Source organism: Vicugna pacos, chromosome 19 (assembly GCF_048564905.1).
Source record: "Vicugna pacos chromosome 19, VicPac4, whole genome shotgun sequence".
In the NCBI taxonomy this organism is placed as follows: domain Eukaryota; kingdom Metazoa; phylum Chordata; class Mammalia; order Artiodactyla; family Camelidae; genus Vicugna; species Vicugna pacos.
Window position 1 is genome coordinate 24,996,669 of NC_133005.1, and position 13,367 is coordinate 25,010,035.

The following is a 13,367-nucleotide window of genomic DNA, read 5'->3' on the forward strand; positions in this document are numbered from 1 at the left end:
TAGAATTAAGTCAGGTCTGACTTGACAAAGCACAACAAGTCTTCAAGAAGAAGGGAAAGGCATTTCCCTTTTCCTCTATGTTTAAAGGGTGGCCTTTGCTGTTCCAGGCCTAGGGACTTCCAGACCATCAGGGCCTGTGAGAATATGTGTTTCTAAATAAGTTTCTTGCTTCATATGATTTTGATAGCAGCCTTCTTCGAGAACCATTGAGTAACAGGCTAGTTTCTCACTAAATGTGTAATGAATGAATTCATGCTTATTGGCCTGAACATAGTGTTGTGGCAAAACATTGTATGTGCAGCCTCTTTGACTGGGCAACCACTTCATAGTACGTGGTCTTGGGCATGCCAATTAGCATCCCTTCTTACCTTCTTCCAGACTGAATCCAGCAAGAATTTCTTAAATGTCTGCATTATAAAAATATTTAAGGTGTTGCTCAAGGGAAGAGGGTATAGCTCAGAAGTAGAGTGAGTGCTTAGCGTGCACGAGGTCCTGGGTTCAATCCCCAGTACTGCCATTAATTAAAAAAAAGTAAAATAAATAAAAATAAACCTAGTTCCCTTCCTCCCCTCCCAAAAAAAGACAATGTAAAATAAATAAATATTTTTTAAAAAGAGTCTAAGGCTATTTTAAAAAATAAAAATAAAAGTGTTGCACAGTCATTATATCCCAGATAGCTAAGTGCTGAGAGAAGGCAAGGCAGTATATAACTGGATTCAAATGATAATAAAATTCATCAACAAGAATTTTTTGAGCACCTGCTGTGTACTAACAACTTCTAGGCATGAAGGGCAGAAGCTAGGAGGATACTGGGTGAGAAAAGAGATTAACAAAAAAAGAAAGTGCAAAAAAAAAGTGCATATAATAATAACATTTTCAAAATGTACCAAGTACTGTGCTTTTCATGCAACCATCTTGTGAACTAGGTACTATAATGAGCCACTTGCCAAAGCTCAGAAAGGTAAAATGACTTGTCCAAGTCTATATAGCTGGTAAGCATGGAGCCATAATTTATATCCAGTTTGTCTTGCTCTAAGCATTTGGGTTTAGATTTAGCACAATTTTAGAGTGTACATAGTGTGTAGGTGTTAAGAAAAATTATCCAATTATCCAAAACTTGAAAGTAAAGCAAAAGAATCAAGCATGAAACTCAAATTTGTTTTTTCAGTTAACAATTATGTCTTGGCAACCTTCTCTTACTACAGTAGATCTACCTACTTTTTAAATGTCGCATATTATTTTCTATAGTTTATTTCACTAGTTCTCCACAAAAGGCATTCAAACCAATTCCAATTTTTGTTCTTATAAATAATTTTGACACAAGCTTCCTTCTTATGCACCATTTTGTGCACTTAAGCAAGAATTTCTTTAGCATGGAGACACACAGGTGGAATTTCCAATCTAATGGATGAAATATGGCAACTCACTTGGTGTTTTCCTGATTATTAGGGAGATTGAGCATCCTTTAAAAATGTTTTTTAGCCATTTAGATTTCTGTCCTGTGTAATGTTTATTCATTCTCTTTGTCCATTTTTCTACCAAATTATCTTATTTTTCTTACTGATTTCTAGGAGTCACTTATTTTGAATACTGATTTTTTTTTAATATGGAACACTTCACGAATTTGCGTGTCATCCTTGCGCAGGGGCCTTGTTAATCTTCTCTGTATTGTTCCAATTTTAGTGTATGTGCTGCCAAAGCAAATGCTTAAATACTGATTCTTTGTTGAATATGTTGCAAATATTGTATCCCAGTCTTACTTGTCAAAGACAAGCAAAGTTAAAAAAAAAATTTTATGGTATCTTTGTACCTAGAGGAGTTTTATGTTTTAACTTTAGTCTTATGTTTTAATTTTAATCCCTATTTTTTTTTAATCCCTGGTTTTGAGACTTTGAAAGGCAGAATAGTTCGGAGTACCTCAAAGTACTGGGTCAGAAGTTCCTAGGTTCTAATCTCATCTTTGCTTTTTGCTAACAGTAACTAGTGGACTGGTTGTTGGGAAAGACCACTCCGCATGTGTAAAAAAAGGGAAAAGACTAATACCTCTTTCCCTCAAAGTGAGGATTGACTGGATGGTGTGTATAAAAATAGCTCAATAATAATAATGATATTGATAATGATTTATCAATATTACGGTGATGACATTTTAGACAATTGTAACACTGTAGGCCAAAAAGGGGAAGTGACTTGCCCAATGACGTGCGCAAAGGCGACCAGATAACCTGGAGAACTCAGGTAAGGAGTTGTCCCCTCCCTCTAAGCTCCGCCCACTAGGGCTCCGCCTCTGGGCCTTGGCCGCTGCCCTGGCCACAGCTGGAAGGCCTGCGCCTAGAATGGGCCGTGCACGTGACGAGCGCGCGTGACGCCGGAGGGGCGGGACTGAGAAGCAGGATGGGCCAGGATAGGGTGGTAGGTTCGCGCGGAAGGGGCGGGGCAGGTCAGTGGGCGGGGTTTAGCGGGAGCTGGTCTTGGGGCCCTTCCGCGTGCGTCGGTCGTGCGGGCGAGAGCGCGCGGCGGGGGCGTGCCCGGCGGGCGGGGCCAACTGGGGGGCGGGGCGGCGCGCGGCCTAGTGGTGGCGGTGGCTGCGGCAGCAGCGGCGGCCCCGAGGTTGGCGAGCTTGGCGGCTACAGGTCCCGCGGCGGCGCCTGCGAGGAACCCGGGCCGCGGGTGGAGGCAGAGGCGCGCGGCTCCGGCGCTCGGCGATGGTGGGCGTCCCTGGAGCGGCCGCCTTCCAGCGTAAGCGGGGCGGGAAGGCGGGCAGCTGAGGGGGGCGTGTGAGGGGCCTGTAGCTCCACAGGCGCGAGCTCCCGAGAGGTCCCCAGCGCGAGGCCGGGGTGGTAAACTGAGGCCCCAAGAAGGGCGGCGAATCCAAGGTCACGCGGCGGGCCGGGCCTTCCCGTGCTCCCGAGGCCGCCCCAGCGCTTACTGCACCCCTGGAGGGCTCGGAGCTCAAGGTGTGAGCGATATTGCGGGGACTGCGGCCTCGGAGTCCTCGCCGGGCTGGCGTCCACAGAACTTGCCCGCGGACAAGGATTGTTTTGTTCTCCTGGCGCCGGGGCTACTAAGTCCGGCTCCTGGGGAAACATTACACACGCCCAATTTCGAGAGGTGTGTGGCGTCTGGTAGAGGAGGTGAGGATGGCCACTCTGAGGGGCCTGTTGATTGGAGGCTTAGGGGTCGGGCTGCCTGGGTTCACATCTTGGCTCCCTCATTTACAGGCTATGACCTTGGGTCTCTCCGAGCCCCATTTCCCCCTTCTGCAAAATGGGGGTGTGAAGAGCATCTCCAGTATCTCTCCATCCTGGTTCTGGGTTTTGTGAGGCCAAATAGAAGGCTTGGCACGGACTCTGGTATATACACAAGCGAGAAAACTGCCATTGCTGTAATCGCTAATAAATCTCGTCCAGGGTGAACCTCACTCGGAAAAGCTCGAATTTGTTTAAGATTTTAATTTTGCCTTCGGTTAGTCCTGTTTTATGATCCAATAGTTTTTCTTACCTACATTTCTCCTTTTCAGCATTTATCTTCTGTTCCTACTAGAATTGTGAGATCCTTGGGGGAGTGGTGGGTGTCTTAATAACAACGATAAGATTTTAATTGTTTCTCGTTACAATAGCAATGATAGCCAACATTTTTTGAGCAGAAGACATTTTGCATTCTATTCAGTTAATATTTATTAAATCATCTATTAAGTAAAAAGTACTATTTTGGCCCAGGTAATATAGCAACAAACTAGATAGACCAAACTCCAAGCTTTGAATTTAGTTGGGGGGAGGGGAGGGAGAGACATTGGTGAATGGGAAAACAGATAAATCCATTTTTTAAGTTTTCTCTCATTTAATCCTGGTGACAATGTAGGTAAGAGTTAAGTAGTTAATACGTATGCCCATTTTGCAGAGAATGAAACTGAAGAACTGAAGGATCCCTATGGATCTAACCTCAGAGCCCACGTTCTTCAGCATATAAAAGGGAGGCTTTACCCAGCCTCTTTTCTTTGTTTGGCACCCATTAAATGTTGGATTGAAGAAATGGAAAGTAGATGCATCCAGCTAATGCCTCTTCATAGTCAAGTCTGCAGTTGCTGCTTTTGGTAGTTTGATCCATTCCTTTTGGAGCTTCTTACTAAAGAGAGGCAGACAGAGATGACCCTTTAGGTCTGACAAAGGTACATCATCTGTATAGTGAAAGGACCATTTACTGAACTTAAATTTTTTAATGTCCAAATCTCTTCTGTGCAGTTTTCAGTTTAAAATAGGCCCTAAAGTACAGTTTTTGGTTCTGTACTGTAACTAAGATTTGTTTGTTTATTGATTGATTGGTAGTATTCCTAAGAGAATTCTATATTACATACCTAGGCAATGTTCTTATTATACTTTTGCTCTTAACCTGGAAACATTATAGTAAGTTACATTAAAATGTTGAGAGGACTTTTTCAGTGAGATTCTCATGATATAGTTAGAGCCAACATTGACCATCTAGTAAGCACCAGGCCATGTGCTGATGTAGGGCTTCCAAAGATAAATAAGAGCAGGCTCTGGCCTCTAGAAGCTTACCTACCATCTTGATTGGCTGAAGTGCTAGCCAGAGAGAATGCAGGAGCTTAGAGTCCCCAGGGGAAGTAGTCTAGAGCAGTGGCCTCAAATGGTTTTAGTGTTCTTTCTGTCAGTAAATATGCACACACATTATCTGAATGTTTGTTTTAAATTATAGTTACAGTGTTGACTGTACTGTCTATTATGTACATTTTATAACAAGTGCAAAGATGGACATTTTACCAAAGGATGAGTTAAAACAAATACAAGTAGAAGTTCCCAGTATTGTTTTCCCGCACCCCGGTGTGTAAATAATAACTATACTCCCTGGAGTGGAGGCCATTGGCCTTGTAGTGGGACCTTCCCCTCAACCCATGAGGTCTGTTGAAATTCAGTTCTGGAGTTGTGCCTAGGTTGAAATCTTGGGGTCCAGTGCTTACTATCTTTGAGACTTCTGGCATGTTATTTAACCTTTCTGTTCACTTTATTTTTCTCATCTATTGAGATGATGAGAGTTCTATTTCATTTGCAGTTTTATTGTGATGATTGATATGAATATATTAATATAATGTATATGTTAATATATGTAAAGAACTTATACTGGGCTTGACACTATTTTGGGTGCTGTTAGTGGCTAAGGATACAAAGATGACTTAGAATCTCACGGTCTAGTAGGGGTACTGCACAAATATATGGATAATGGTAAAGTGCTTTAAGTGCTCAAAGTAATGGCTTTTGGGACTGCAGAGTAGGCATACTAATTGTTCTTTGAGGGTCCAAGTAAGGTTTGGGTAAGGAGGTGAGATTTGAACCAGGCCTAAGAAGGAGAGGGGCTTTTACCAGGAGGATGAGGCGTGGACCTTGTTGGCTGAGGGCGTAGAGTGGAAACTGGGACACCTTTGAGGGCTTGGTGAGTAGTTCTCCAAATCTGTACCTGCAGGGAACGTGATTGAAGCTTGGATACCTTGTTAAGTTCTGGCTGGAGTTGTGCCTGGCAGGGGCCAGATGGCAAGGAAGCCTGTTCTAGAACTTTTCATAGCACAACAGCTCTTTCCTTTCTGGTGGCACTCATTCTGCCTTCTTAGTTATCTAAGAATGTAAACTCCTAAGTATAAGCTCTTTGAGGGTTATGATAGTATCTGCATTATTGTGATTTTTATTTTGCGTAGCAAGGGAAGTGAAAAGTCCATAAGTAGGGAGAAAGGTATATAAATCCTTGGACCATCAAAGAATTCTGAATAGTTATAAGTGGGATGATAAAGGACCATACTTATTAGTGAAAAACCCACGCACAAATATTTTACGGTAGATAGGCCCTGAGCATTACTATCCGAAAGGGATGAGAATTGTCATGTTCAGTAACCCTTTCCTTATCTGGCACTTAACCCATTAGGATGAAAAAGAGATGTGAAAGTACACCTGGAATGACTTCTCTGAGGTTGAATTAGCTGCCTTCCATTTTCTTCTCTAGGTCCACTCCATCCTTTCTCACCTTGTTCTATGGCCTGGGAAGCTGACTTACCTAGACTGCATCAAAGGGGTTCCTTCCCATCTGAGATTACAGAATTTAATTACCCTACTCCTTTCCTATGGGTGTTGTCTCTGGCTCACTGTGTCCCTTGATTGAAGATTGCTGTTCCTCTAAAGGTGGTCCTTTCTACATGACTTGCTCCTTCTATGTTTGGAAAGTTTATATTTCCTTTGTTCCTCTGGATACTACAACTATTCTTTGTGATTATCTTATATCCTGGCACACCCTTCTTTGTAGTCCCCTTATTAAACCCTCCTTCATTTGTCCTTACTGGAGTATGCTATCTTTCTTGCTGGGACTGTGACTATGATCGAAGCTTGTATACTTTGTTAACAGGATAACTCCTCAAACTTTCACTCAAAGCTTACTCATATTCTGCATGTACCTTTAGCAAAGTATTTGAGCCCAACTCATAGCAGATTTAAAAGCAACAAATCAGAGAGGAGAGGGGCTACCCTATGTAAGCATACTGACAAAGACAGGGTCTCACCCTTTCCTGTGGTCCTTACCTGCTATGCCACACTGATATATTTATTCATTTTCACCCCAAAACTATTGGATAAGAAAAAAAGCAGAGTAAGATTTAAAAACACCTATAATCTGTGACCACACTCAAGACTAATTAAATTGCAGTTAGTAGCCTGTTTAAAAAGGTAGGGATGTACATGAGGCAGGTTGTTTGGCATAATGGAAAAAGCAGAATTTGGAGGCAGACTTTGGGTTTGAGGCCTGTTCTACTGGGAAGTTAATTCAGCCCCTGAGGCTCAGTAGTTTGTTTGTTTAATCTATAAATGGAGATAACTCCTGCCTAATAATAATAATGACTAATACTGAATGTTTATTTTGGGCCAGATACCACGCCAAGCATTATACTTACCTTTTGCCTTTTAATCCTCCACTCTTTTAGGTAGGTGTATATCCTCATTTTACAAATTAGGAAATTGACTCAGATGTCATAGACCTAATAAATGACCAAGCCCAGATTAAAAGCTAGATCTTTTGTGACTGCAGAGCCTGAGTTCTTAACCTTAAGTTAACTTATTTGAAATAAGGGGATGGGGAGCAGGGGGTATAGCTCAGTGATAGAGTGTGTGCTTAGCATGCATGAGGTCCTGGGTTCAATACCCAGTATCTCCATTAAAAATAAATAAACAAACAAACGTAGCACCCCCCTGAAAAATAAAATAAGGGAAGGGTTAGTTCAGATAAGATATCTAAATACTGCTGTACTACAGAACTGTTCCTGGCTGTTTCTAGCCTTTTTGAGGGGAGGATGTTCAGAACCTTTGTTGCCCCATGTTCTGTTTGTCCCCCCACCCCTGCCTCAAGGCAGAGTTCAGTGAAATGAGCTGAAGGTTTTTTGTATAGAATTGGGTGTAAGTTTTCCTATTAGGAACAGAGTTATCCTTTGATTTTGGTTGTTTTGAAGGTTGTTGACTGATTTCGAGAATTGGGACTTATTTAATTGAATCATGTCGTGGGCACTTGCAATGATTTTTATCTTCATCTCTGACTTTTGAGTACATTTATGATGGCTTGTAACCTTTTGGCTTCCATACAGACAGATAAATTTTTAAAATACGCAGAGAAATTGACTTTAAGCTTGTTCTTGAATATTAAGCCTGTTGTGTGGGATATGCAAATCCAAACTTTATCATCAGTTACTTGAATTTAATGAAAGCTTTTAGACAGAAAGGATGGTTTAAATGATAGCGTACAATGAATGACTGTAGCACTAGGATAAAGATAAATTATTTCACCAAGTTCATACCTCTTCCAGGGTAAGGAAAACAGGAGGAAAGAAGTGGGAAAGTAAGACTTCTCACCTGCTGGTTTTATCCTCAGTCCTTAGTTTTCGAGTATTGTTTTGAACCTCCTGTTACAGAAAGTGATCACTTAAATTTGGAAGTTTGAAGGCTAATGAGGGAGACTCTTTCCCCTAGTTATTGTTTTTGTTTTAGTGAGATTACAAAGAAGAGGGGCCTCACTAGCGCTGTACTGACTGGACCCGTGTGTAATATGAGCTAGTATATATACACGTGACAGAGCCTGTCTCTGGTTAAGTAGCTTTTGCCTTTGTCTCTGGTTTCTGTCTCTGGCCCCTCAAAGGCCTTCAGGCTATCTGAAATTATAGGGCTGGCTCCGGTATCGTAAATTAAACTTGTGAAATGAGTCTATAGCAGATACGTCAACGGAATCTGTCAGTCCAGTTGAATTCTTTTTTTTTTTTTAAATCTTCGCTTAGATTTTCTACTGGGCACTTTTAACATATTTCATCTTATGTAGTTCTTAGAACAACCTTGAGAGGGAGTTAGCATCTCTGTTTTACAGATGAAGAAATAAGGCTCAGAGAAGTTAAATAAATTCCCCTAGGTCACACAGTTAATCAGTAGCAGATACACTATTCACACTCAATCCTGATAATGATTTCATTCATTGTACATTGAGATATGAGTCCAAAACCCACTGTTTTTCACTCTCTGTCACATGACTGCTTTTTACTAACTAGATTAGAGGTTTTTAGACATGTGTTCCAAAGAATCCCAGTGCTTCCTGAAGATACTAGATTTCCCATCATCTTTGTTCAACAACTTTTTTTTCCTGACATTTTTCTTATTAAAAAGTGTCCTAGGAATGGATATAATTTAAAGACTGCTGTATTAGTTCTTGGTCTTGTTCAGAGGTATCCTGAATTGGCCTTAGTGATGAATTAAACAAAACAAAACAAAAAGGCAGCGGAAATTCTCAGCAGCCTTTACCAATTCATCCCATATGTTTCCTGATTTTAGCAGTGAAGCAGATGATGGCAATGAACATCAAAAGCCCAAGAAATGTCCGTGCTAATTTTGCATGGCCCTGTGAGGAGTTGTCAAATATGGATCATCAAATATAGTATATGGACTATGCGGTAACCTTTACTTTGGAATGTAGCTCTTTATAATATGATTCTGCCCCTCTATTTTGTTTTTGTGTTTTTTGGTGGGGGGAGGTAATTAGGTTTATTTATTTATTTTTAGAGGAGGTACTGGGGATTGAACCCAGATACTCGTGCGTGCTAAGCGGGTGCTCTTCTATTTGAGCTATACCTTCTTCCCTGCCCCTCTATTTTGTATTGCTGTAATTAAATGCAGAAATCAAAGTAAAATTCCAAATAACTCAGAGCTAGGTATCTTCTGTCTGAATTGATAGCTTTGGAGTTGGCTAAACCTTTCTATTAAATTAACTGATAGCGACAAATACGTAATGTAGTCTGACCTCTCCAGCAGCTCAAGTGAAATGTTAATACCAGGCATAGCATAGCTCCCTTGATACACTACTTTGACCTTTTCCGCTCTTACAAATGTTTCCCTTATTCCTTTGCGAATTTAGCCATCTCTATGCAGAGGTTCTGTCTGCTTTTAATTTTTCAAAGCTGTGTAAGAACAGACATTCAAACAACACGGATTTATGCATTTTTACCTTATAACTCTAGAGCAACACTAATCAAAATCACTGTTTCCTCCAATTCACGTTTAGTTTTTGGCTATTTACTGTCTCCTTACCACTACCCATCCTCTCCTCCCTTCAGTAAAAGCTGAAATACCAGTGACATTTTTCTCCACCAAAAATGTGGCAGTTTTTTTTGTCTTTAATATTGAGAAAGTGATTATGTCTTTCATTTTGTTTCCTTCTAGAGAAGTAGAGTCAACCTTCTAGGGAGGAGGCAAGCAGAAAGCAAGATCTTTATGGCTGAGATTAAAGGTAGAGGTGGCTTAGGAGAGGGAGGTTCTGAGTGGTGAGGGAGAGATGGGGGAAAAGGTGATGATGATCTTAGCTCCTCAGGCATTCATTCACTAGCTGCTTAGAGTTGCTTAGAACTCAGCAATTCTAGTTTTCATAAGCTCTTCCTTAATTTCCCCTTGGTAGGTTGGTCTGGCTAAGTGGTTTAAACTATACTCATCTCTTCTTAAATATATTGCATGACACTATGTTAGAAAAACAAACATATTCAAGGATGGTGATTTGCATTATTGAAAAAAACTTTTTTTTTTACTCCTTTTTCTTTTTTTTTCAAACTTCCGTATTTTGACACAGTTTCAAATTTAGGAAAAAGTTTCAAAATTATTGTTAAAATTCCCGTATGCCATTTACCTTGATCCCCCAAATGTCAACATTTCACTTTATTTTCTATGTTTTTTCTCTTTATATATGCATATTACTTTTCTTAATTATTTTAGAGTAAGTTACAGATGTGATACCTCTTTACGCTAAATAACTTAACGTATATTTCCGATAAACTAGGACATTCTCATATGAAACCACAACAATATATTTATCAAATCAGGAAATACAGACTTGGTATAATATTATCTAACATACTGACTTTATTCAAATATTGCCATTTGTTCCAGTAATGTTCTTTATAGGGAAAAATTTTTTTTTTCTAGTCTAGGATCCAGTCCAGGATCACATGTTTAGTTATCCAGTCTTTAGTCTCAGTTTGGAAGAAGGCTTCAGTCTTTTCATAACCTTGTCTGTTTTGAATGGTATAGGCCATTTATTTTGTAGTATATCCCTCAGTTTGAATTTGTCTTCCTTGTAAATAGATTCAGATTGTGCATTTTGACAGAAATATCACAAAGTGGTATCACGCCCTCATTGCATTCTATCAGGAGGCACACAATGTCCATTTGTTCAGTACTGGTGATGTTAACTTTGATCACTTGTTTGGGGTGGTCTGTCAGGTTTTTCCACTAGAGTTTTAATATTTTCCTTTTAAATTAGTAATGTTATGGGAGATACTGAGTTGATGTAAATATCTAGTTTTTGTCAAACTTTTACCTACTAGTTGTAGCTTCTGTTGATGATGTTTGCCTGAGTCAGTTATTACTATGAGAGTTGTACTGTGATCTATCAGTTCTTCTTTGCTTATTAGTTAATACTCTGCTGCAGAATTTCCTTACCCTTATTTATATATATTAATATGGATTCTTATTTTATTCAGTAGGTTATAATGTTACCATCATTTTTTTGGAGTGGGGGGAGTTATTAGTTTTAGTTTTATTTTAATGGAGGTAATGGGGATTGAACCCAGGACCTTGTGCATGCTAGGCATGCATTCTACCACTGAGCTACATCCTCCCCCACCATTGTTACCATTATTATTTATTGTAGTGTTCACATTGTCCCAGATTTGGCCAATGGGAACCCCTTCAAGCTAGCTTTTGACAAGTTCCAACATTCTTGACCCAATTCCTTACTTTCTGGCACAAAAAAATATATCCTGCCTTGTCTTCCTATGTGAGCTTTGGAATCAGCCATTTCTCCAAGATACTTCTCTCCTAATTCTTGTTAGTGGAGAAAATTACTTTGAAATCAAGATCTGGCTGCTGTGTTTGCTCATTGCTATGGGATGTCATTGCTTCTAGATCCTCTTAACGGGCAGAGCTAAGAAATGTGTATATAGATATATACATGTATGCATATATATATATATATATATATATATATATATATACACACACACACACACACACACAAACACACATATATATCTACATTTATTTCTTTTTTTAATCTACATATAATAAAAACTGAAACTGAGCCAAGGGCTCCTGTGCCTGCAGCACAGAAAGCCAGACTCTGACAGTAGGAGTTTGCAGTAAAGTAAGGATTTATTGCAGGGTGCCAAGCAAGGGAGTGAGAGACAATCCTCAGACCCAATCCCACTTGGTCTTTGAGTTAGGGTTTTTTTTTTTAAAAAGGAGAAGAACAAAGAAGCTGTGGCTAATCACCTTCTTGTGACATTTCGGTGACACTTCTTAGTAGTAGTTTTGGAAGTCAGGATGTCTTTGGTTTATGATTCTCTGGCCAAAGTGGTTCATGGCTTGGGGATCTGTTAGCTCATCTTGCCCTGGAGTAATAACCTGAGTATGTATGTTAATGATGATGTCTATAATAGCAACTTTAGTACATTAATGATGTTATCAGTAACAGCAATTTTAGTCATCTGAATCTAGTTGATTAGTGTTCAGTTAGGATTGAGGTCAGAGGGGATAAGAAAGGAGTACAGTTTTGTATAGAGAGATTAATCATAAGCTCCATAAGGGAACTCAGTTTCAAAATTCCATGTTCAAGATGGGGAGGGTATATAGCTCAGTGGTAGAGTGTATACTTAGGTACTGGGATCAATTCCCAGTACCTCCATTAAAAAATAAGTAAATAAATAAACCTGATTACCTACCCTCCAAAAAAACAAACAAAAACCAAAACAAAGCTATATGTTCATACTAATTTAGCCTTTATCCTTTTCGTATTTGTAAGTCCTTTGTCTTACCTAGGGATTGTCAATCCAACTCACATAATCCACAATATATTAACTTATTTGCCCAATCCTAGAATATACAGGAAATAGCTCCAGAATTACTGACCTATGTTACTGTGAAATTCCTACCACCCGGAGTTCAGTTAGTAAACCTGTTTGCAGTTTGTGTGTGTGTGTGTTTTATTTGTTTCTTTGTGTTTTGTCTTTGTTCTGAGGGTATATGTCTTTGTTCTGAGGGTCAATGTATTATATTTAAAAGTTACTTTGGGGTAGCTCTTCAGTGATTTAAGATGCAGTTCAACTTAAGAAATTTGATGTGTACTTTTTTTTCATGTGTACTTTTAAGATCAGATTTATCATATAAATCCAGACATAGGTGAAAAAATATTTTGTGTGGTTTCTTTTTTTCTTGGTGCTTCTGTCTTTACAGAATTTCAGAATAACTTGAAATTCTTAATTTTAAATAAATCTGTTTTCTCTTCACCTTTTGCAAGTGCATTTAATTGACTCTCAGCCATGGAGTGTCTTCTTTACCCTGGGTGAATAGTTTTAAAATTTTACATTATTCTAGTAATTTACAGCTGCTGACTTTTGGTTTTGACACATAGTGAAAATTTTTAATTTTTTTCATGTAAAAAGGCAGAGTGATTTGCTACTGAGTAATCTGCCTTTGAAACTCCAAAGAAGGAATTTTGGTGTGCTGGTTTCTCAGATACATTTGTAGGCCAGAACTGTAGGTTGCCTTTTTTGACATTTTGGTATATGAGGAGAATAGAAGAAAGGGAGTAGATGATGATGAATGAAAGTCAAGTAATGGTGACTACTGGAGTGAGCACTGTCAAAATAATACTGATTCTTCAGAAAAGAGAAGCACCCCGCCTTCTGATGTTAGTAACAGACTTCTCTAATACTGATTGAAGAGAGAGAATGCTTTCTCTGAAAACATGGCATCTCTGGTAAAACCTCCGCAGAGAGGTTTAACCCAGCAGTTGTTAGGCAG

The 13,367-nt window shown here is 39.5% G+C and overlaps 1 protein-coding gene and 1 non-coding gene across 2 annotated transcripts in view; one reads left to right on the plus strand and one right to left on the minus strand.

The window, feature by feature from the left end:
• Positions 1-1,600: 1,600 nt before the first annotated feature.
• On the minus strand, positions 1,601-1,703 carry LOC116284364 (U6 spliceosomal RNA). Its single transcript, XR_012061904.1, has one exon. It is a non-coding gene; the product is annotated as a U6 spliceosomal RNA (small nuclear RNA).
• Positions 1,704-2,565: 862 nt separating this feature from the next.
• CBFA2T2 (CBFA2/RUNX1 partner transcriptional co-repressor 2) overlaps positions 2,566-13,367 on the plus strand; it is a 127,728-nt gene continuing 116,926 nt past the window's right edge. Inside the window, exon 1 of the mRNA XM_031687917.2 lies at positions 2,566-2,736. Within this exon, the coding sequence (XP_031543777.1) occupies positions 2,703-2,736 (34 nt within the window). The 5' untranslated portion in view covers positions 2,566-2,702. The remainder of the gene's footprint in view (positions 2,737-13,367) is intronic.